Source organism: Cnephaeus nilssonii (genome assembly GCF_951640355.1).
Source record: "Cnephaeus nilssonii genome assembly, chromosome: 7".
Lineage (NCBI taxonomy): Eukaryota > Metazoa > Chordata > Mammalia > Chiroptera > Vespertilionidae > Cnephaeus > Cnephaeus nilssonii.
In genome coordinates, this window is record NC_137078.1 from 69,070,351 (window position 1) to 69,092,149 (window position 21,799).

Consider the following 21,799-nt stretch of genomic DNA (forward strand, 5'->3'; position numbering starts at 1 on the left):
CCTCCCCTGCCGGTCTGATCGCCACCTAACTGCTCTCCCCCTGCCAGCCTGATAGCCCCTAACTGCCTCTGCCTAGGTTCCTGCCATTGTGGCTTTGTCCAGAAGGATTTCCGGAAGATGTCTGGTCTAATTAGCATATTGCCCTTTTATTAGTATAGATTTCCATGTGGAAATCACCTAAGTGCACAGTTAATTAGTGTAGGCGTGTAATAGCAGAATATTGGACATAATCCAAATGCCCACAACAGGATCTAATTAAATTATAGTATCTTTTAGAATTTAAGGGAATATTATGTAGCCATAAAATGAACTGATATGGAATATATTTAAGATATACACTGAGTGGCCAGATTATTATGATCTCTGAACACATAATAATCTGGCCACTCAGTGTATATCCTATATAATAAAAGGCTAATATGCAAATTGTCTCCACGACCAGGAGTTCGACCAGCAGGCAGGCCAGCCAACCGCCCATGTCCCCTTCCCCTGGCCAGGCTGGCCAGACCTCACCCATGCACGAATTCATGCACCGGGCCTCTAATATAAGTATAAATATAAATATGTATATATGTGTGTGTGTGTGTATATATACACACACACACACACACGCACACACACACACACACGCACACACTGAGTGGCCAGATTATTATGCATTCAGAGATCATAATAATCTGGCCACTCAGTGTATAAAATGAAGATAATGATACCTACTTTTAGAATTAGTCTGTGGGTTAATAAATATTACTTCTTTCCCTCTCTTTTATGTGCTTCAGAGTCAAACTGGTTTCTCTTTTTCTCCCCCCTCCCAAACTTAAGAATATGGAAAAATGGTTCCTAAAATAAGTTATAATGACAATACCATACTCATATCACTAAACAAGGAGTTACACTATAATACAGTGCTATGCTTGGCACTGTATTATAGTGTTATATAATTTCTACAGTATGTGTCAGCATCACCATATGATAAGATCATGTCCTACTCTAGGATAGATATTTGAATACATATATAATTTTCATGCCATCACATTCTCTGATTTTTTTCCAGCTGCAAATTCTGAGACTTTGTGATTTAGTACATAAAAAATGTTCAGCATCATATATTTCAGAGTTGGTCAGTTTCTATTAGAACCTTGACATTCATTTCCTTATGTATTTGAAAAGAATTATCAGTCTAGTGGATAAAAAAATGTGGGAGAGCATTAGATAAATCGTATACACAGAAGGAAAGTCTTTAAAGATAAATGACCAAAAGCACAGAAAATTAGCACTTTAGTAATTTATCAAAGCTTCCAAGCAAGAAGTACAGCCCAGCTCTTGATAAAGGCCCACTTGAGATAATTGATGTTTGACAGAGAGTTGAATGAATAGGTTGACTATGGAGGCTTTTCCTGGGAGGTCTATACCTGTTACGAGTTAGATAATAAGAAAATGAATGTGTGTGTGTGTGTGTGTGTGTGTGTGTGTGTGTATGTGATTTTTTATTGAATTTATTTGGGTGACATTGGTTAATAAAATTATATAGGTTTCAGGTATACAATTCTATAATACATCATCCATATATTGTATTGTGTTCACCATCCAAAGTCAAGTCTCTTTCCATCACCATTTATCCCCCCTTTACCCTCTTCTATTGCCCCCACACCCTTCTCACTCTTGTAATCACCATATTGTTATTTGTGTCTACAGAAAAAAAAAAAAGGATTATTTAAGGACCATATTACATAAGCTCCCTAAAGAATTCTCATTACAATAAAAGATTTAATACAAAAAAAAGATTTAATACAAAACCCTCTGCTTTTTACAGGAGATTGATATAAAAAATATCTGTTTAAAATAATCTGTCTTATGCAAAATAACAGTAGAAAAATAATAGTATATCATGTTACCTAATGACTCTCAAACAGAAAAGCATATATAATAAAATGCTTCCTTGAATTCAGTGCTAGGAAAATTTTAAAATACTTTTAAAAATTATTTTTAATTTTCAATTACAGTTGACATACAATGTTATATGAGTTTCAGGTATACAACAGAGTAATTAGACATTTATATAACTTACAAAGTGATTACACTAAGTCTAGTGCCAGAAATCTTGAGATGAACTACTACACTTTCTTTAATCAGACAATGAGAATTGTAAATGATAAACTATAAACTCTAGGCTATAGTACCTGGCAAAAAACAGAAACTCAATAAATATATATTAGATGTATAAATGAATAAATGAGGATACGCCTATACATTTCCTTTTTTCTCCTTTTGCTGCCAGAACTACAGAGCTGTATTTAGTGTTTATGCACAAAACTTGAGTCAACTCAAGTGTTTATAAATACTCATTATTTGACACTTTTATTTGGTTTTTATCTGATATTATTTTCCTGTTTTATATTATATTTATTTTTGTGTAGCTATTATGCCCATTTTTAAAGTAGGAAAATAATAAATGCAAAATGGAAAAACAGACAAAAATATGTAGGAGAGAAAAAAAGGAGTGATATGGTACAGTAAATGCTTAATGGATAATTTACTAGATAAAGAAATGGATAGGTAGTTGAACAAATGGGACAGCAAAAAGCTAGAATGAATGATAATAGAAATTACTACCATGTGAGGAATCTGCATCCTTAAAGACAAGTAAATACCTTGATTTTCAAAAATTACAGACCAGTAAACTTGATCTAAGTCCCCTAAATAGTCTAGAAAAGTCACTTAGACAATGGAGCATGAACACTTAGAATACAGTAGTGATGACTAGGAGGCAGCATGGATTATTAAGAACACAACCAGCCCAAGTAACCATGAGGTTACTCCAGAGCATTTCATAAGCTTCAACTATCTGGAATTCAGTAAGGCATATGACATAACATCTAAAAGTCTTCCTCAGAATACGATTCAGATATGTAGGGTAAGTTAGATAAATTCTTTGTCACCAGGGAATTGAACCTGAAGAGTGCTACCAAACTGAAAGTGACCTCAAATAGTTAACCACTTGTCTTTGTCCTATCAACATGTTCATAAATGTCTGAGACAAAGAAATCAAATATATACATAGTGCCAGACTTTTAAAAATCAATTATCCCAGTCAATTCTAATAACAACTCTGAGGGATGTGGTTTTTTAAATCACCATTTCCAATACACAAACTGCAACTTTGAAGGCTTAGGCAACTTGCCCAATGTCACTATGGTGGCCTAGTGGCACGGCTAGAATTCCAATCCTAGTCTGACTAAATCCAAAAATCATTCATACTTTTAATCATTATGCTCTCATGCATTCTTATGACATCCAACAAATAATTATTGAGATTATAGTAAGAAATAAAAGTGAAAAAGACCATTGTAATTCTTGCTTTTATGAAGCTTATATCACAGTGGAAGAATTGGGAAAAAAAATGTTTTAAAATAAGCAAAAGTAATAGCTTATTATGAAAAGTTCTAGGTGATGCCCCCATCCGAGGAGCAGCAGCTGTGTGAGCAGCTCGCCCCCATCCGAGGAGCAGCAGCTGTGTGAGCAGCCCACCCCCTTCTGAGGGGCAGCAGCCACATGAGAAGAACGCCCACATCCGAGGAGCAGCAGCCCTGTGCAGTCTGCACTGATCGGAGGAGCAGCACCCACATGCAGCCTGCGCCTGTCCGACGAGAAGGAGCCGGGTGAGCGGCCCACCCCTGTCCGAGGAGCAGCAACAGTACGTGCTGCTCACTCCCACCTGAGGAGCAGCAGCTGTGCAAGCAGCCCATCCCCCATCCGAGGAGAAGCAGCTGCATGAGCAACCCCCACTCGTATGAGGAGCAATAGCCCTGAAGCAACCTGCCCCTGTCCAAGGAGCGGCGGCATCACGAGCAGCCCGCCCCATGTGAGGAACAGCAGCAGCACGCAGCCAGCCCCCATCTAAAGAGCAGCAGCCACACGAGCAGTCCGCCCCTGTCTGAGGAGCAGCAGCCAAGTGAGCAGCCGGCCCCCGTCCAAGGAGCAGCGCCTGCACGCAACCCGTCCCCATCCGAGGAGCAGCAACCTCATAATCAGCCCACCCCCATCTAAGGAACAGCAGCTCTACGAGCAGCCTCCCCCACCAGCCAGAGGAGACACCACTGCTGCGAACAGCACCCACAGAGGAGCCATTGCCAACTGAGAAGCAGCTGCTACCATGACTGCCCGAGGAGCAACAGCAGCCCGAGAAGCCACTGCCACCCAAGGAGCAGCCCCTGCACAACTTGACATCTAGCTCAGTCGGTGAGACCAAAAATGGGTAGAAAAAGATATCCTCAAAGGAAAGAAAAGGAGGAATTACCAGAAAAAGCAGCTAAGTGAAACAGAGGCATGCAATTTGTCAAAAAAATTCAGAATAAATATTATAGAGTTCATAAACCGGATGGAAGAAGAAATCAACACCTTATGTAAGAATCAAGAAGAAATGGATGAAAAAATTAACAACTTATGTAAGAATCAAGAAGAAATGAAGAGTGATATAGCTGCAATAAAAACCACCATGGAAAGTTTCAACAGTAGACTAGGAGAAACGAATTAGCGAATTAGAAGACAGGGAAGCAAAACACAGCCAAACTGAATTGCAATTGAAGAAAAAAAAATAAAAGATAGGAGGAGAGACTAAGGGAGCTATGGGACAACATGAAACAAAGCAACATACAAATAATAGGGGTGCCAGAACGACAGGAAGAGGAACAAGGGTTAGAAGAACTATTTGAAGAAATAATGTCAGAAAACTTCCCTGATGTGGGGAAGAAAAAAGTCACAGAAGCACAGAGAGTCCCAAACAGGATGAACCCGAAAAGACACACACCAAGACACATCATAATTACGATGGCAAATATTCAGGACAAAGAGAGAATCTTAAAGGCTGCAAGTGAGAGACAGAAAGTTACATACAAGGGAGCTCCCATTAGATTATCAAATGATTTCTCAACAGAAAGACATCAGGCCAGAAAAGAATGGAAGGAAATTTAAAAAGTGATGCAAACAAAGGGACTGAATCCAAGAATACTATATCCAGCAAGGCTATCATTCAAAGTTGAAGGGGAAATAAGGAGCTTCACAGACAAAAAAAGGCTAAAGGAGTTTATCGCCACCAAGCCAGCAATGCAAGAAATGCTAAAGGGACTGGTGTAAAAAGAAGAAATAAAAAGGTAAGAAGGAACACAGACACAAAAAATAAAAATGGCTACAAACAAGTACTTTTCAATAATAACTTTAAACGTAAATGGACTAAATGCTCCAATCAAAAGACATCGAGTGGCTGAATGGATAAAAAAAACATGACCCATATATATGCTGTCTACAAGAGACCCACCTCAGAAAAAGGGACTCACACAGACTGAAAGTGAAGGGATGGAAAAACATCTTTCAGGCAAATGGAAATGAAAAAAAAGCTGGGGTAGCAGTACTTATATCTGACAAAATAGACTTCAAAGTAAAGGCCATAAGAAGAGATAAGGAAGGCCACTTCATAATAATAAAGGGATTGATACAACAAGAGGATATAACCCTGGTAAACATATATGTACCCAATGCAGGAGCACCCAAATACATAAAAAAACTCCTGTAAGATATCAAGGGAGAGATCGACAACAATACAATCATAGTAGGGGACTTTAACACACCACTGACATCACTGGATAAATCCTCTAGACAAAAAATCAGCAAAGAAACAGCAATTCTAAATGACTCACTAGATCAGATGGACCTAATTGACATCTTCAGAGCATTTCACCCCAAAGCCATGGAATATATGTTCTTCTCAAGTGCACATGGGACATTTTCAAAAATAGACCACATATTGGGTCACAAGCAAAGTCTCCCCAACTTCAAGAAGAGTGAAATCATATCAAGCATTTACTCAGACCACAATGGCATAATATTAGAAATAAGCTACAATAAAAACATTCCAAAAAATTTAAACACTAGGAAGTTGAATAGCAAGCTATTAAACAATAATTGGGTTACCAATGAGATCAAAGAAGAAATTAAAAACATCCTGGAGACTAATGACAATAAATACACAACAATGCAAATGCTATGGGACACAATGAAAGCAGTCCTGAGAGAGAAGTTTATAGCTCTATAGGCCTACCTCAAAAAACAAGCAAAAATGGTAATAAATCATCTAACTCAACAACTCAAAGAATTAGAAAGAGCAATAAGAAAAGCCCAGAGTGAGCAGAAGGAAGGAAATAATAAAGATCAGAGCAGAAATGAAAGACATAGAGACCAAAAAAACAATACAAAAGATCAATGAAACCAAGAGCTGGTTCTTTGAAAGGATAAACAGATTGATGAACCTCTAGCCAGGCTCACCAAGAAGCAAAGAGAGAGGACGCAAATAAGCAAAATCAGAAATGAAAGAGGCGAAATAACAACAGACCCCACAGAAATACAAAGGATTGTTAAAAAATACTATGAACAACTCTATTCTAACAAACTAGACAATCTGGAGGAAATGCACATATTCCTAGAAAAATACAACCCTCCAAAACTCACTCAGGAAGATTCTAAAAATCTCAATAGGCTAATAACTATGGAAGAACTTAAAGCAGTCATTAAAAAGCTTCCAGCAAACAAAAGCCCGGGGCCAGACGGCTTCACAGGGGAGTTTTACCAAACATTCAAGGAAGAACTAAAACCTATCCTCCTCAGACTATTCCAGAAAATTCAAGAGGAAGGAACACTTCCAAGCTCATTCTATGAAGCCAGCATCACCCTAATACCAAAACCAGATAAAGACAACACAATGAAAGAGAATTACAGGCCAATATCCCTCATGAACATAGATGCCAAAATCCTCAACAAAATTCTAGCAAATCGGATCCAGAGTACATCAGAAAGATCATACACCATGATCAAGTAGGATTTATCCCAGGGATGCAAGGATGGTACAATATTCGCAAATCAATAAATGTGATACATCACATAAACAAACTGAGAGATAAAAATCACATAGTCATATCAATTGATGCAGAAAAAGCATTTGACAAAATCCAACACCCTTTCTTGATAAAAACTCTCAGCAAAGTGGGAATAGAAGGATCATACCTCAACATAATAAAAGCCATATATGACAAACCCACAGCCAACATCACACTCAATGGGCAAAAACTAAAACCATTTCCCCTAAGAAGAGGAACAAGACGGGGATGCCCACTCTCACCACTCCTGTTCGACATAGTGCTAGAAGTACTAGCCATTGCGATCACACAAGAAGAAATAAAAGGCACCCAAATTGGAAAAGAAGAAGTAAAGCTGTCCTTATTCACAGATGACATGATACTGTACATAGAAAACCCTAAAGACTCCATAAAAAAATTATTAGACTTAATAAATGAATTCGGTAATGTAGCAGGATACAAAATTAACGCCAAGAAATCTATGGCATTTCTATACGCCAATAGTTAACTTACAGAAAGAGAGACTAAAAAAGCAATCCCATTTACCACTGCACCAAAAAAATTAAGATACCTAGGAATAAACTTAACTAAGGAGGTAAAAGACCTATACGCGGAAAACTACAGGACACTAAAAGAAGAGATAGAGGAAGACATAAACAGATGGAAGAACATACTGTGTTCATGGATTGGTAGAATCAACATCATCAAAATGTCCATACTACCCAAAACAATGTATAAATTCAATGCACTTCCCATTAAAATACCAATGGCATATTTCACAGATCTAGAACGAACTTTCCAAAAATTCATCTGTAATAAAAAAAGACCCCGAATAGCTGCAGCAATCCTGAGAAAGAAGAACAAAGTAGGTGGGATCTCAATACCATACATCAAGCTGTATTACAAAGCCACTGCTCTCAAAACTGCCTGGTACTGGCACAAGAACAGACATATAGATCAATGGAATAGAATAGAGAACCCAGAAATCAACCCAAACCATTATGCTCAATATTTGACAAAGGAGGCATGAACATACAATGGAGTCAAGATAGTCTCTTCAATAAATGGTGTTGGGAAAATTGGACAGATACATGCAAAAAAATGAAACTAGACCACCAACTTACACCATACACAAAAATAAACTCAAAATGGATGAAGAACTTAAACATAAGACGGGAAACCATAAAAATACTACAGGAATCCACAGGCAGCGAAATCTCAGACATATACCGAAGCAATTTCTTCAATGATACTGCTCCTAGGGCAATGGAAACTAAAGAGAAAATAAACAAATGGGACTACATCAAAATAAAAAGCTTTTGCACAGCAAAGGAAACCATCAACAAAACAACAAGAAAGCCCACTGCATGGGAGAACATATTTGCCAATGATATCAACGATAAGGGTTTAATCTCCAACATTTACAGAGAACTCATACAACTTAACAAAAAGAAGATAAACAACCCAATCAAAAAATGGGCAACTGATCTAAATAGACACTTTTCGAAAGAAGACAGAAGGAAGGCCAAGAGACATATGAAAACCTGCTCAAAGTCACTAATCATCCGATAGATGCAAATCAAAACAACAATGCGGTACCATCTCACACCTGTCAGAATGGCTATCATCAACAAATGACAAGTGCTGGCGAGGATGCAGAGAAAAAGGAACCCTCGTGCACTGCTGGTGGGAATGCAGACTGATACAGCCACTGTGGAGAACAGTATGGAGTTTCCTCAAAAAACTAAAAATGGAACTCCCATTTGACCCAGTGATCCCACTTCTAGGAATATATCCGAAGAAAGTAGAAACACCAATCAGAAAAGATATGTCCACCCCTATGTTCATAGCGGCACAATTCACCATAGCTAAGATTTGGAAACAGCCTAAGTGCCCATCAGCAGATGAGTGGATTAAAAAACTGTGGTACATCTACACAATGGAATACTATGCTGCGGTAAAAAAAGGAGTTCTTGCCATTTGCAACAACATGGATGGAGCTGGAGAGCATTATGCTAAGTGAAATAAGCCAGGCAGAGAAAGATAAATATCACATGATCTCACTCATTTATGGAAAATAATTAACAACCTAAACTGATGAACAAAAACAGATCCAGAGACAGAGAAACATGGATCAGAATGTCAAACCTCAGGGAAGGTAGGGGAGGGTGGTGGTAAGGGGGAGAGATCAACCAAAGGACTTATATGCATGCATATAAGCCTAATCAATGGATACAGAAAACAGGGGGGGGGTAAGGGCATGTATGGGGGGTTTGGGGGGTAATGGGGGAATAAGGACACATATGTAATACCATAATCAATAAAGAAATTTTTTAAAAAAGATAAGTTCTAGGCGAGTACTATAAAAGAGTACTATAAAAGAGAATAATGGTGGAGAAGCCTTCTTTAGAAAGGTTTATCAGGTCTTTTTGAAGAGGAGATATTTAAATGGAGGCTTGAAGAACAATATTAAGGTCATTTTTGTCTGATGACATCCATTTTCTCAATCAACTAGTGAGGGCAGCTGGGAAGGGGAATAAAGGGGGGCATGAGATATTTCTTTCATGAATGAGAGGTGATATGAAATAAAACCTCTCATCCAGGGAAAAGGAATTAGCTAGAAAATCACATGTAGGCTTGCTCAGCATTATTGTGTATTCATTTAAAGTTTGTGTTGTGTGTTTTTTTAAATCAGTCAGTGCAATTTTCTTCACCAAGTTCAACTGCAAGTGCATAGGCATAGAGAAGGTGAATAATTTGGTTTAACAAAGTGAGTACAATGGAGGGAGACAGCAATGAGGAAATTTGAAGTATACAAGGAAGTGATAATGGTGAACCTTGAAATCTAAATAGGATGAGAAATGAAGATTGGAGACATGAATGAAGTCAAGTGGTGGTGGGGGGGGGGGGGGGTCAATAGATTATATGGCATTATGAGATCAAAAACTTTAGAACTGCTGATACTTGACTAAGTATGTACAATAGGAAGTGTTGGTCAGAGCCAGATGTTTGAAATCAAAATATATAAGGTGATTTATTTTCTGTTGATAACCACATTTAAGTGTGGTAAATAACGAGAAAAATAAAAAATTTCTGGAGTTGGACATATCTAGGAACTAAGAGGATTATCAAGAATGATAAGAGATAAGGAATTATGGTATAATTTATGAGTGATAAAACTTGGGAGAGTTAATAGGATCCGAATTTCAAAAGATCATGTTAATCAATTATATTAGTAGAAAAAGGCAGAGATCTAGTTTAATAACAACTCAGACCCAGCTCATTCTGGGCAGTCCAAAACCTGAAAAACTGGTAGGGGGTTTTAACTGACCCCCAGTTCAATAGAAGCCAATAATAAAATTACAGAATAGAAGTGAGCACAGCACCAGAAGAGCATCCTCTGGAGCACTTCTAGCACTATGCTAGATTGTGGGCACCTTTAGAATGGGCTGAGCCTAGAACACCCTACCATGTGGGGAACAATGGAAAGAATAAACATACTTGGTAAGAAAAGGCAAGAAAATTAGGGCAAACAAGATAGCTGTAGTTAAATTGATAATGCAGAAGAGAAGTTAGGCTTATTCCAGGTAATTTCAAGGCCAAACTAGAACCAAAGGGAGAAGGTTGCAGAAGCACTCTATAGGAAGAAGAACTATAGCAAAAACCATTTTTAGCTTTTACAGGAGATCAAAAACATACTATCTTTTGAAGCTTTCATTTTTGCTCTCCCTAGCAGTATTCACTTAGAGATTGTAGTAACATCAGAGATATTGCGGGTTCGATTCCAGACCACTGCAATAAAGTGAATATTGCAATAAAGCAAGTTGTAATCTTTTTGCTGGTGAAGGGCCTGGCCTTCAGTTTGTAAAAAGGCAAATCTGTGCCATGTAATAAAGCAAGGAGAAATAAAACAAAAAGTTGTTATTAAACTAGATCTCTGCCTTTTTCTATTAAGGTATGCCTGCCTGTATAGGGAAAAATGCCTGCATGGCTACAAATTGGACACTAAGAATGATTCTAATCCCTAACTCAAACATTTGGTGAATCCCAGGGTTATTTGTTACCTGAGCAAAAAGTCCATGCCTTATACTTTTCTTATACCCCCCACAGAGCTTTGCACAGTTATTCAGTATATTATTGTTGTTGAATAATCCAGCCTGGCAAGGTAATGGGAAATAAAGCGTTATGTAGCAGAAAAGCACAGGTAGATTGGGGTTTACATCTGGTACAGCCGTTGCATGACCTTGGGTAAGTTACAGAACCTCTCTGAGCCAAAAATAGTTTCTTAATATGTGAAACTGTACCTTTGCAACTTACTTTTCAGAATTATGGTTAAATGAGGTAATGTATAGAGTGAGGATTGAATTAGCTCATACATATAGTGTATGGCACATAGTAGGTGCTTAATTAATGGTTCAGTTGTTACTATGTGTTTGGTTTTTAAAAAAGCTTTTAACTAATGATATTCTCAGAGAAACTCCTGTCACAAGTGGCATGAGCTTGAAATACAGTTCTAAGGGTAAAGAAGCTGCCATTATTGGTGAAAGTGGCAGAAAATGATTCCTCAGCTACACCCCATTAAGGTCACTCTGACCAAATCATTACAAACTGGTATCAATGAAGTACTAAGAAAGATCTAGTTCATGATAAAAATAAGATTTGATAAAAATTTACAATCCTGTTCTTTTGAACTATCTTGTCAACAGTATCACCTTTGTACTGTTCTTTTCTAACAATCGTTTTCACATAGACTGAAAACACATCAACTATTGTATTTGAGTTAATGCATATTTCCTGAATAGCAGTAATTAATGTTGAGAAAAATATCTACTTTTACACAAATGATTGATTCTAACACAATGCATATACCATCGGGCAGTTATGGGTACAGTACTAGGTAGTAGTAGTAGTATGGGAAGTATCTAAATCAGAATAAAAAAGGCTTATAAACTGGTCATTTAAAGTTACTTCAAAGAACATTTTTAAAAGGACGATCTTCTATTTTAAAAAGAGTAAAGAATGTATCATAATCAGTTTAGCCATCATCTGTATATAGACTGACTTGTTCTCAATCATGAGGCCATCACCCTTTATCATTTCCCTCTTTCCTTTCCTTTCAGTACTATTAGGAAACTATTCATAAGTGTACCCTTGGACAATGCTGAGCAGTAATTATGACTTGCTGACAAAGAGATATGAACAATTACTGAGCCCATTTGAAATCCTACACTAATAAAGTCATCAGATGCTGCCCTTGTCATGATCCTTCTGAAAGCTTCTGAAGTTACACGAACACACAGCATTGTTTGCAGGGACAATTGCTGCTGGCAGAACGCAAACCTTGAGTTAAACCATGCTGCAAATTGATCTTGACATTCTGTTAAGAATGCCACTAAAAATCAAAAGCAGAGGAGAAAAGGAGAAAATGAGTGGGTAGGATGTAATCATGGAACAGGAGGGGTTCCTCCTCACCTTCTCTCCTCCCTCTTCACAAAACAAACCAGGGAGAAAATCACAAACTCTCCTGGTGTTTTGGAATCTTTATTTTAAAGCATTAATTAAGCCCTTGACCTGGGATGTTTAGGATGGCAATACATTTCCTTTAAAAGTACTGGAAGGAAAACATAGCACAAAGGGAAGAAGCTTGGGGAAAATCATATAGAAGCCTGGCACTGAAGGCTCTGTGGAAGTCTTAGTTCCCTGACCACAACATGTGTATTGGTTTTCTCAGCTACTTCTGTAGAACCCATATCTGCTCCTAGGGTAGCAGTTGTAAATTAACACTCCTTGTGTCTCCCATGCAGACCCCACACCTGGGCTGTTTTTTAGATCAAATGGGAGTGTAGGGTTAGAGTAACATGGCCAGCTAAGCTTCAGCCAGGCATGAACCACTGACTAGTTTGGAATTAAGGGTAAGCCACTGTGAATATGGCTAATTACTGAGATGGTAAGTGCAGGTGAAGATAGCTGCTAATAATAAGAACTTTAAGTCAATTAACTCTTGCCAGAGATTAAGTATTGCAGAAAACTATCATTGAATATTAAGGCTAACAAGTGCCTGTCAGCACAGCAGCAGAAGTTTACAGTTACCTGAAATACTGCACCCAAAGGCATTCAGTTCAAAAGCTAATATTGACAGGCAATAGAAATCTGTCTGTGAACATGGGTACTGTGTATGCAAAACATGTTACAAGTAAACTGTGTAACTCAGCATTGTCAGCAATTCCTCAGGAATAGTTTGCAGCTACTCTGAACATTGCTTAGAAATAGTGTGCAATGCCCGATTTAACACTATTAGCATGTACACTGATGTGCAAAACATTTTCACCTCAGGAACTTATTCACATATAAGCAGCTCATTCTTCAGCACTCATAGCTGGTTGCTTACCCAGTTGGCACTATCCTTGTCAATTCAAAGCTTTTTAGAATTAGATAATCTACACAAGTACCTATACTGGAGGGACTAATGGAGACATTTGCCTTGTGGGCCCTCCTTGTCAGAACAAGAGATACCTATTATTACTGGAGGTTTACTGTGCCACAATGTCATGTGACTTTTTCTGACAAAGCAACTTGGTGAGTCTGGGGAAGAAACTCTGGAACCACTGGATGAACTCATCCAGGGTGGATATCTAGCCTCTTTCTAGATGGCCCATGGGTACTGAGAACACATGAGCAATATTCTTGGGTGGTGTAGGACTAGCAGAAGACATGGTACCCAGTGTGCACATTTTAGTTAATTCTGCAAGAAGAATAAGTTTTTGCTTTATTAGTCCTATTAAGGACTCTGGGGGAAGATCACACAATTAGAGGGATACAGGAGCACTTCTAAAGCTCTTTCCACTACCCAAGCTGGCCTCTCTTATTTTTCAATAAGCCTATTAGACAGTATGTGTGTGTGTGTGTGTGTGTGTGTGTGTGTGTGTGTGTGTGTGTGTGTGTTAAATCACTATAACACTTACTTTTACTGTGTAACAAATTGAGATTATAGACATATCTCCCTTGGGGAGCTGACAACCTGGCGGGGAGCTAGTGAACCACCATACAACGTAATGAGTACCATTGATACAATTAGTATAGGAATATATGGGAACATATAGAATGTGCATTTTAACCAAAAATGAGTCAAGAGAAGAATGGAGAGAGATGAAGCTTCCTAGAGGTGATATCAGTCCTGAATTTTAAGAAATTACTATTTTATAGCTCAAGAACTTATTCACTATGAATATAGTGTGCTAAAAGTACTTTTATTGTATTAGTTAAATCCATGATGGTGTCTACATGTTAGAATCCAAAAGAGTATCTGATTTCTGCTCCATTATTTGCCTGTAAGCATATGCCACAACTGGATCAATCATTAAGAAAACAACTTCTTGAGATCTGTCCATCCCAGTTGGGTGAACCTAATCCTCAATCTGGTTCAGACCATAATAGGAATATATTAGCTGGCCAGATCCTTCTATTTTTTCCTCTCTTTCACAGTCATGTTTGTAAACCACTGACTCTTCATTTCAGACACCTAATGGTGAAGTTTAAAATACCAATATCCTCTTGTAAGAATAACAAATATCTGCAACCTAATAAACTAGGAATGTTGCTAATATAAAAATATCTGAACAGAAAAAGTAAAATTCTAATTTCATCTTTCTGTGTGTCCTCTCTTTCAAGTGCTGGCCCCCTCAGGTAGAATAACTCACTAGGATGTTTGTTTATACTCTCAAAGCACCTTGTACATACTTCATATTACATATAAGCTCTAGGTCTGTCTTGCCTACTAGACTATGCGTGTTTGAACATTAGCACTACATCTTTATCAACTTTTTGTCCTCACTGCACAGCACTACCCCTGGTTCATATTACACTAAATGTTTATTCAATGAATAAACATAAAGGAAATATACCTTTCTTGAAATATATCTTAGCTGCTTCCAGAAGTGATTTGTAAGATCTCCTTATTTACTATCTGTTTTTAGCTCTTTCGTGTCTTTCATTTATAGGTACAGTTCACTGTTTCTATTAGTGCTATTGTTTAAATGGATATTTAGAAAATTATATCTTCTAGCACCTCTCAAGACTGACAAGCTTTCTGCCTACTGCTTTAAGAAACAGTAGCCCTGAAATCTAACTAGACATGACAGCCAACAAGGCTGTTCAGTTTTCTAAGAAAGAAACCTCCACTTCAATATACAATACTGAAATTATAAGCAATATTCTCAGGTGGAATTGGATACATTAATTTGTCAAATGCTTATTGAGTTTCTTTCCCCTAAAATTTTGTACAGTTCCTTGTTTAATGAAACAAATAAAATGAATAAGCCTTCTATACCAGCGGTCGCCAACCGGTGGTCCACGGACCACTGGTGGTCCATGAGGTCCGAAAGGTTGATGACCGCTGTTCTATACGATAATTCATTGAGCATGTACATTGTAATAATCATTACAGCTAAAGTTTGATGTCTTAGTTCATATGTGGAATATTCCAAGATCAATCTAGGAATTATTCTAATCTACTTTATACAGATATAGGTTTGTTAACTTAAGTATTCAACTTATAAAGAAAGTTATTAGAATTATTTGGAGGTGAAAAATCCAAAATCATCAACATCACAGGGATGTATAACAGTGAAATTCTATAGAAATCTGTTTATTTTTTACTCTAGTTTATTAGTGAAATGAGGAAATAGCAATTGACATTCTAGTAACCCTACTAAAGCATTCACTTAGTTCCATATCCTTCACTTATATTCTGCAGACATGAGAGACTCATAGTAAATTGAGGAGGACTAATGCTTCTAGAGGCTTAATCAGAGTATTTCGTAAGTAAAAGTAAATTTGCTTGGGAAGTCTCTACCCATCTTGGGCATCAATTTCCCCTGGCTATTAAATCAGGATAGTTCCAGAAAACCACTAAGGAAGCATCTAGACTAAATAGCTTATAGGTTCAGGATTCTCTAAATTTATATGACTAGCCTCAACTAGAATAGCCAGGTATGGGACCAGACAAGCCATCCACCAGAAATTCATTTCTAAACTTTTACATTTTGTCATAAAACAAACAAACACCCCATAGGTAAAAGGATACCTACAGCAACAATCTTATTTCTGATGCCTGGAAATCTCTTCTATATTTCCACATGTAAATCTGTCCCATTTTAACTCCCTAGTAATAGACAAAAGTTGGCCTAACAACTTTCCATATGGAGCCCACTAATCAATAAATTAATGCAGCAGTCTTCTACTGAATTGAAAGTTTGAAGTTTTGTTACTCAGTGGTAATAGCATCAAATGGATGGTGCAATTAATTTTCATGACAAACACCTTTGGATAAATGTGGTGATAAAATCCAAGAGAGACCACAGAGACAAAACTCAATTAGACAATTTTATTTAGATGAATCTATAACAGGTGGTAAGAAACTTGTGGCTAAAGTAAACCCTTTCTGGGGGCACTAATATCAGCCTAAATAACCAATTCTCTTACAGTTTCATATGTCAAAAGGAAATCCACTTTTATTCTCTTTTAGGAATATGTCAGTCCAATGAATTTTCATCTTATTTGTAAAATGTATATTTTCCTATTTGCCTTAACAGTAATAATGATGAGCTGCACATGAAAAGTAGCTACATAACTGTATTACTTTGCAGAGAGAAATGTAATAACTTACCTTAAAATAGTTTTTAATTTATAATACAGATAGAATTTGATTTTAAATAAGGATGCCAAGTATTTTAAATTCCAGAAATCGTTACATTCTTTGTTTATTAAATTGAATTCCTAGATATTTCTATTTTGTCTTTAATATCACTTTTTATTTTGTTTATAGAAAATTAATAACAAGATGCCACATTTTAAAAAATGTAGATTGAAATATCCTATCATACTTCATAGCCCATCCTTCAATTCATTGAGAAATAGCTCTAAAGCCTTAAACAAGGCCTTTATTTTGTGTTTTAAAAAAGTGTCATAAGGAGTTAATAGGACACAGCTGTACTGGCTCTTTCTAATAAGCAGCTTCTGTCGCTTTGGTCACCACAGGTGTCTCTGTAACCTGCAAACTCTTATTACTAGTGTATCAAAGTTGTGCTACTTAACAGACTTCTTTAGTAAAACATAACAAAGCAATTACATGGCTGTTGATTGCCAGTCATAAAAAAAACCCCTCAAACACTGTTTTTCAAAAGAAACTACACTGCAATTTTTTGTCATTGTAAAATAAAAGGAACTAAGGAATTAAATGGAGGATAGAACAAAATAACAGCAGGTAGCCCGCTGAACTTAGCCACTACAGATGGTTTAGAAATAGTGTTTCCTTCTCCATCAAGTTGTGGATAAAAGGAAAGGAGGAGATTCCTTACTGCCAGTGAATAGTAAAAGATTTAGCCAAGTCTCCAGTCTATGTATTTTGCCTCATGAAAGACCTTCGATGCTGCATTTTTATCTGTTTTTGGCACTGCTTTTCATCACCTTTAACTGAGTGTGCATAATAGCCTGATTTAATTTAAACAAATACAGGTGCTAAAGGTTCTTTATTTATGTATAACACGGGACATTTCCAAGGCAGAACATTTCCAAGTCATCCTATGAAATTTCCTAACCATTTGCTTAAAGAAATGAAGTATTAGATGAAGGAATTGCTTCTACATTCTTTTGCTTCACATTTAAAGGAAGATCATTTTTCTTTTTAGATTTAGCTTACATAAAACAAAGTCTGAATGATGAGCAAAAATTCAGTATGCCGCAAAATAATATAAAGACAAATCAGATGATTTAATTTCTAATTGTTCTATAATCACTTAAAATAGGTAGCTACAATAGACTTGCCTTAAAATGAATTAATCTAATCTTGTTCATAAACCAACAGCCTGTGATAATGATTGTGTTAACACACCCAAAGTAACATCACAAGATGTTGTGGCCACATGTGTAATTAAACACCATGAAATATATTTCAGATGGGAAATGCAAATAGGCAAAATATGAAGAATTATTCATCACTTACAGTTATGATTAACAAACTAAGTAAATTTACCCTGGCAACTAGAAAAAGGATTTTTTTCCTATTGAGATTATGGATGTGTGCAAAAGAATATGTGCAATAAAGCGATTACATCAATTAGCATATGCTAGAGTTAAGCTATTACCAATTCCACTGGACTGATCCAGAATGTCTTGTCTTCTTCACTGGAATTATTAAAAAATAAACTTGCTACTAGGATTATATGTTAGACTTGCCTTCCCTTTCTAAACATTATTTAAAAACAGATTCTTCTCTAAATGTTCAACAACATATTACAATATTAGAACATACAATAAACAGAAATGTACTATATCTCTTATTGCATAAAATATGAGAACAATGTGTTTTAGTTTTCTAGTTAGTCTTGAATTTAAGAAATCTTTAAAAGTTAAGAAATTCATAATTGTGATTAACTGCATATTTTAGCTAGAACAAATGGCTTACATCTAATTAAATATAATGATAGAGAATTTAATGCTGAGGATGAAAATGTTTATGATGATAAAAACCAAATACAATGATGGCTTTAAAAAAAAGAATAGAAGCCCAACTATAAGTTGTGAACAATATTACCTTGCTCTATTGGCGTCCTTTGTCAGATCCCAAGCCCAGGTTATAAAATTTTGACTCAGATAAGAGACAATAGATTCAGCACATAGCATTTGTGAGCAGAACACGTTGGTTAATACACTTTCATCATGGTGGAGGTAGATAGCAAGAAGCTTTCTCTGAAAAGAAAAGAAAAAACTGATGAGTTAAAATATCTACTAATGTAAGATTTCTTAAATTTTAGAAGGGCATCAGATTCAGTCAATATAAGCAGCAAAGACTTTACAGACTGCTGTCATAGACTCCTGTTAACATGTGCAAGCCTATCTCAAGCAGAAATTGCAAAAGAATTGCATTTTCTTTAAATAAAATGGATTTACCATTCTTCATATTTAATAATTTATGTGTAAAGGAAAATTTTATTTTGAACTCTTCAACTATACAAAGAAAAAAATACAACAGGGGGGTGAGGGCATGAGTGGGGGGGGATAGAGGGGGTAATGGGGGAATAAGGACACATATGTAACACCTTAATCAATAAAGAAATTAAAAAAAGAGTGAATGTCAAATTCTCTTTATATATTTTTAATGTTTTTAATCTAAACACTGAGTAGTCTCTTCTACCTAAAAAAAAAAAAAAAGACTAAAATGCAGTTTGTTTTAATTCTACAGGTAATTTTAAAGCGCTTAATGTGTCCCCATATTAAAGTTCTAATTCAAGAACAGATAACTTCTAATTGCCACTTGAAAGGATAGAAAAATGTTCACTTCACATGAATTCTTTCTGGCTTATATTTCCGAAAATGCCCAATAATGTAGTTTCTCATATGGAAAATTATTCTTTCCCTTCTACCTATTAAAACTTGCTTTCAAGAAATGATATTTGGTCTCTTAAAAGTGTCCCATCATAGTTGGACATTCAGTAAGATCATAGAAACTAAAAATTAAAATTGAGCAACATAATAGCTTTAACAATAACAACGACAATTAAAGAGCCTAAATTGCCATTAACTGACTTCTTGGTGCTATCTTTTAGAAGAGCTAACTTTAAAAAATAGTCAATTATTAAGAAATGGAAAGGTAAAATTTTATGGTAAAGACAATGTACAAACATCTGAAATTCTAGCAAAGGAAAATTTCAAGGAAGCTCAGGGTCTTTCCCTTCATATTGAATAAAGATGTGATGATGATAAAGAAAAACTTGTGTGAGATACTAAATCAAAGAACATTTATAGAAAAATATAAGGCTCATGTTGAAAGTTAATGAAGTCTGATCAACTTATCTGATGGAATTATCCCAATAAATAAACCAAATTATAATAAAAAAGAAATCATTAAAATATATTTTTCAAAGTTAAACTTTATAATAGATGAAGGTAGATTAAGATTCCAAAAGCATATACTATGAAGAGGAGGCAGTTACATATCATTATCTATTTTATCCCAGAATAAACCTGTAAAATAGTGTTAACTTCATTAGTATATGAGGAAATTTAAAAGCTGACTTGTCCTAATTTCCATAACCAGTTAAGTAAGCAGTACAAAACCTGGATTGACTGACTCCAAACCTACTGTTCTTTCTGTGGTAATAGCAGGGGCATTGCCAACATTATAGGTAAGGCTTAAAGTGCTTATACAATGTGAAGATGCCAGACTGGCCACGGCTCAGACAGCAGTGGTTCTGGAGCCTCACAGACAGCATGTGATGAGAATAAGGGCAGGATTCCTAAGATAAGTAGCTCAGCTACTCCAACAATAGATGCTTCCATGTTTCAAGTCACTTATTCATTCATTCAACAAGCATTTGTTGAAATACTTTGTGTTAGGCCCAGCAGGAAGCAGTGGTGATAAAATGGTGAATAAAAAAGATTCAGGGTTCATCTATGTTGAGTTTGCAGAAAACAGTAGAGGCTTCTAGGAAGTTTGTAATCATATACATTGTTGAAGAGATACTTATCTGATAAATTCCTACTCATCTTTTAAGGCTCAAAGCAAATTCCTCTGTGAAACCTCCCGATTCCCTTAGGCAGAGTTATGAGCTTCTTCTTCTGGACCTCTATCTCTTCCCGTTAGTATTCTAATTGTTTACCAGTACCCCCTCTAGACAAAGTCTCTCAAGTGTAAGGACTGGGTCTCTTTCAGTCTCCTTTGCATCCCTAAGCTGGCATAGATCTCAGCATGTTTGATGAAAGAAACTTGAATGCTGATTTCAAACACCCCCTCCCGGCAAAAAGAGACACCAAATGGCAGCAGCAATGCCTAATCACTTTTAGTAAATGAATCTAGAAATCCGCTGCTTTGGGGAAAGGAACTGAACCTGGCAGCACTAACAAACTCTGAGTTCCTCTTAGAGCTCTCTAGCTGAATAGACAGAGGGATGTCAACCTCTAATTCTCCTCAATCGGATCTCAGCAACTATATTTAATGAGACAGTGGGAACAAGAGCCGTCCACTTTTAAATCAGCATATTTCTAACCAAACAATGGCAATATTTAAATCATTAAAATACCTATTTCTCTCAAGAACACTGCAATGGAACATTTAAACTTTGGGAAAGAGATTGGCGATTTACATTGCTATCTCACTGATTTAATTTAAATGCTCTTCCAAAACCAAACACACATGTGCTGAAGAGGCTACCAAGAAACCCAACATGCAGAGTTCCCTATAAGTGCAACCAACAGTGTTGACTGAAACTAAACTTGGAAATCCAGGGCACTAATGCACAATATCAAGCAATAAAACAGCATCTCTTTGGCAATATTTAATTTACAAAAGAAGAAAGAGGCAGGCGAAGATCAGGCACTGTCTGTTTTGGAGGATCAACCATTCTGCATTTCAAAGCATTGGTCCCTGCAATATCCAGGTTACTGTGCTAGAATCTCGACTATTATATCGCAGTTGTGAGAGGGAGGGCAAAGATGTGTTTACTCAGTGATTAGGCCCTTAGAATAAGCCTCTAGCTCCTAGAGAGACAGCTCACCACTTATTCATTTGGGCCAATTCACAAAGCCTAGGAAGATTAAACATCCATGCTGAGAAGACAAGCGAATGCAGACGGTGAAAAAGAAATAAAAATTCTTTAAAAACTCTGAGATGACTTCATTATTTTTCCACAAGGAAACTTTAGGAAAGTGTTTAGTTAGAGAAAAACCCACATTGACCTCTCTCTAAACCCTTAATCTTTCCTTTGTGGTGGCATTGCTTTGTGGTAAGCTACTGGCTCGCCTCGCCCCTCTTTTCACTGGAAGCTGAGAGAAAAAAGGCTCTGGAGAAACAGTTTTCGTCCAGGGACACAAACCCCTGACACTGTTAAACATGAGATGCC

General features: G+C 36.6%; 1 protein-coding gene across 1 annotated transcript in view; it reads right to left on the reverse strand.

The window, feature by feature from the left end:
- Positions 1–21,799, reverse strand: part of FAF1 (Fas associated factor 1) — a 354,542-nt gene that overhangs the window by 82,626 nt on the left and 250,117 nt on the right. Inside the window, exon 13 of the mRNA XM_079776926.1 lies at positions 18,496–18,650. Coding sequence (XP_079633052.1) covers positions 18,496–18,650 — 155 coding nt within the window. The remainder of the gene's footprint in view (positions 1–18,495; positions 18,651–21,799) is intronic.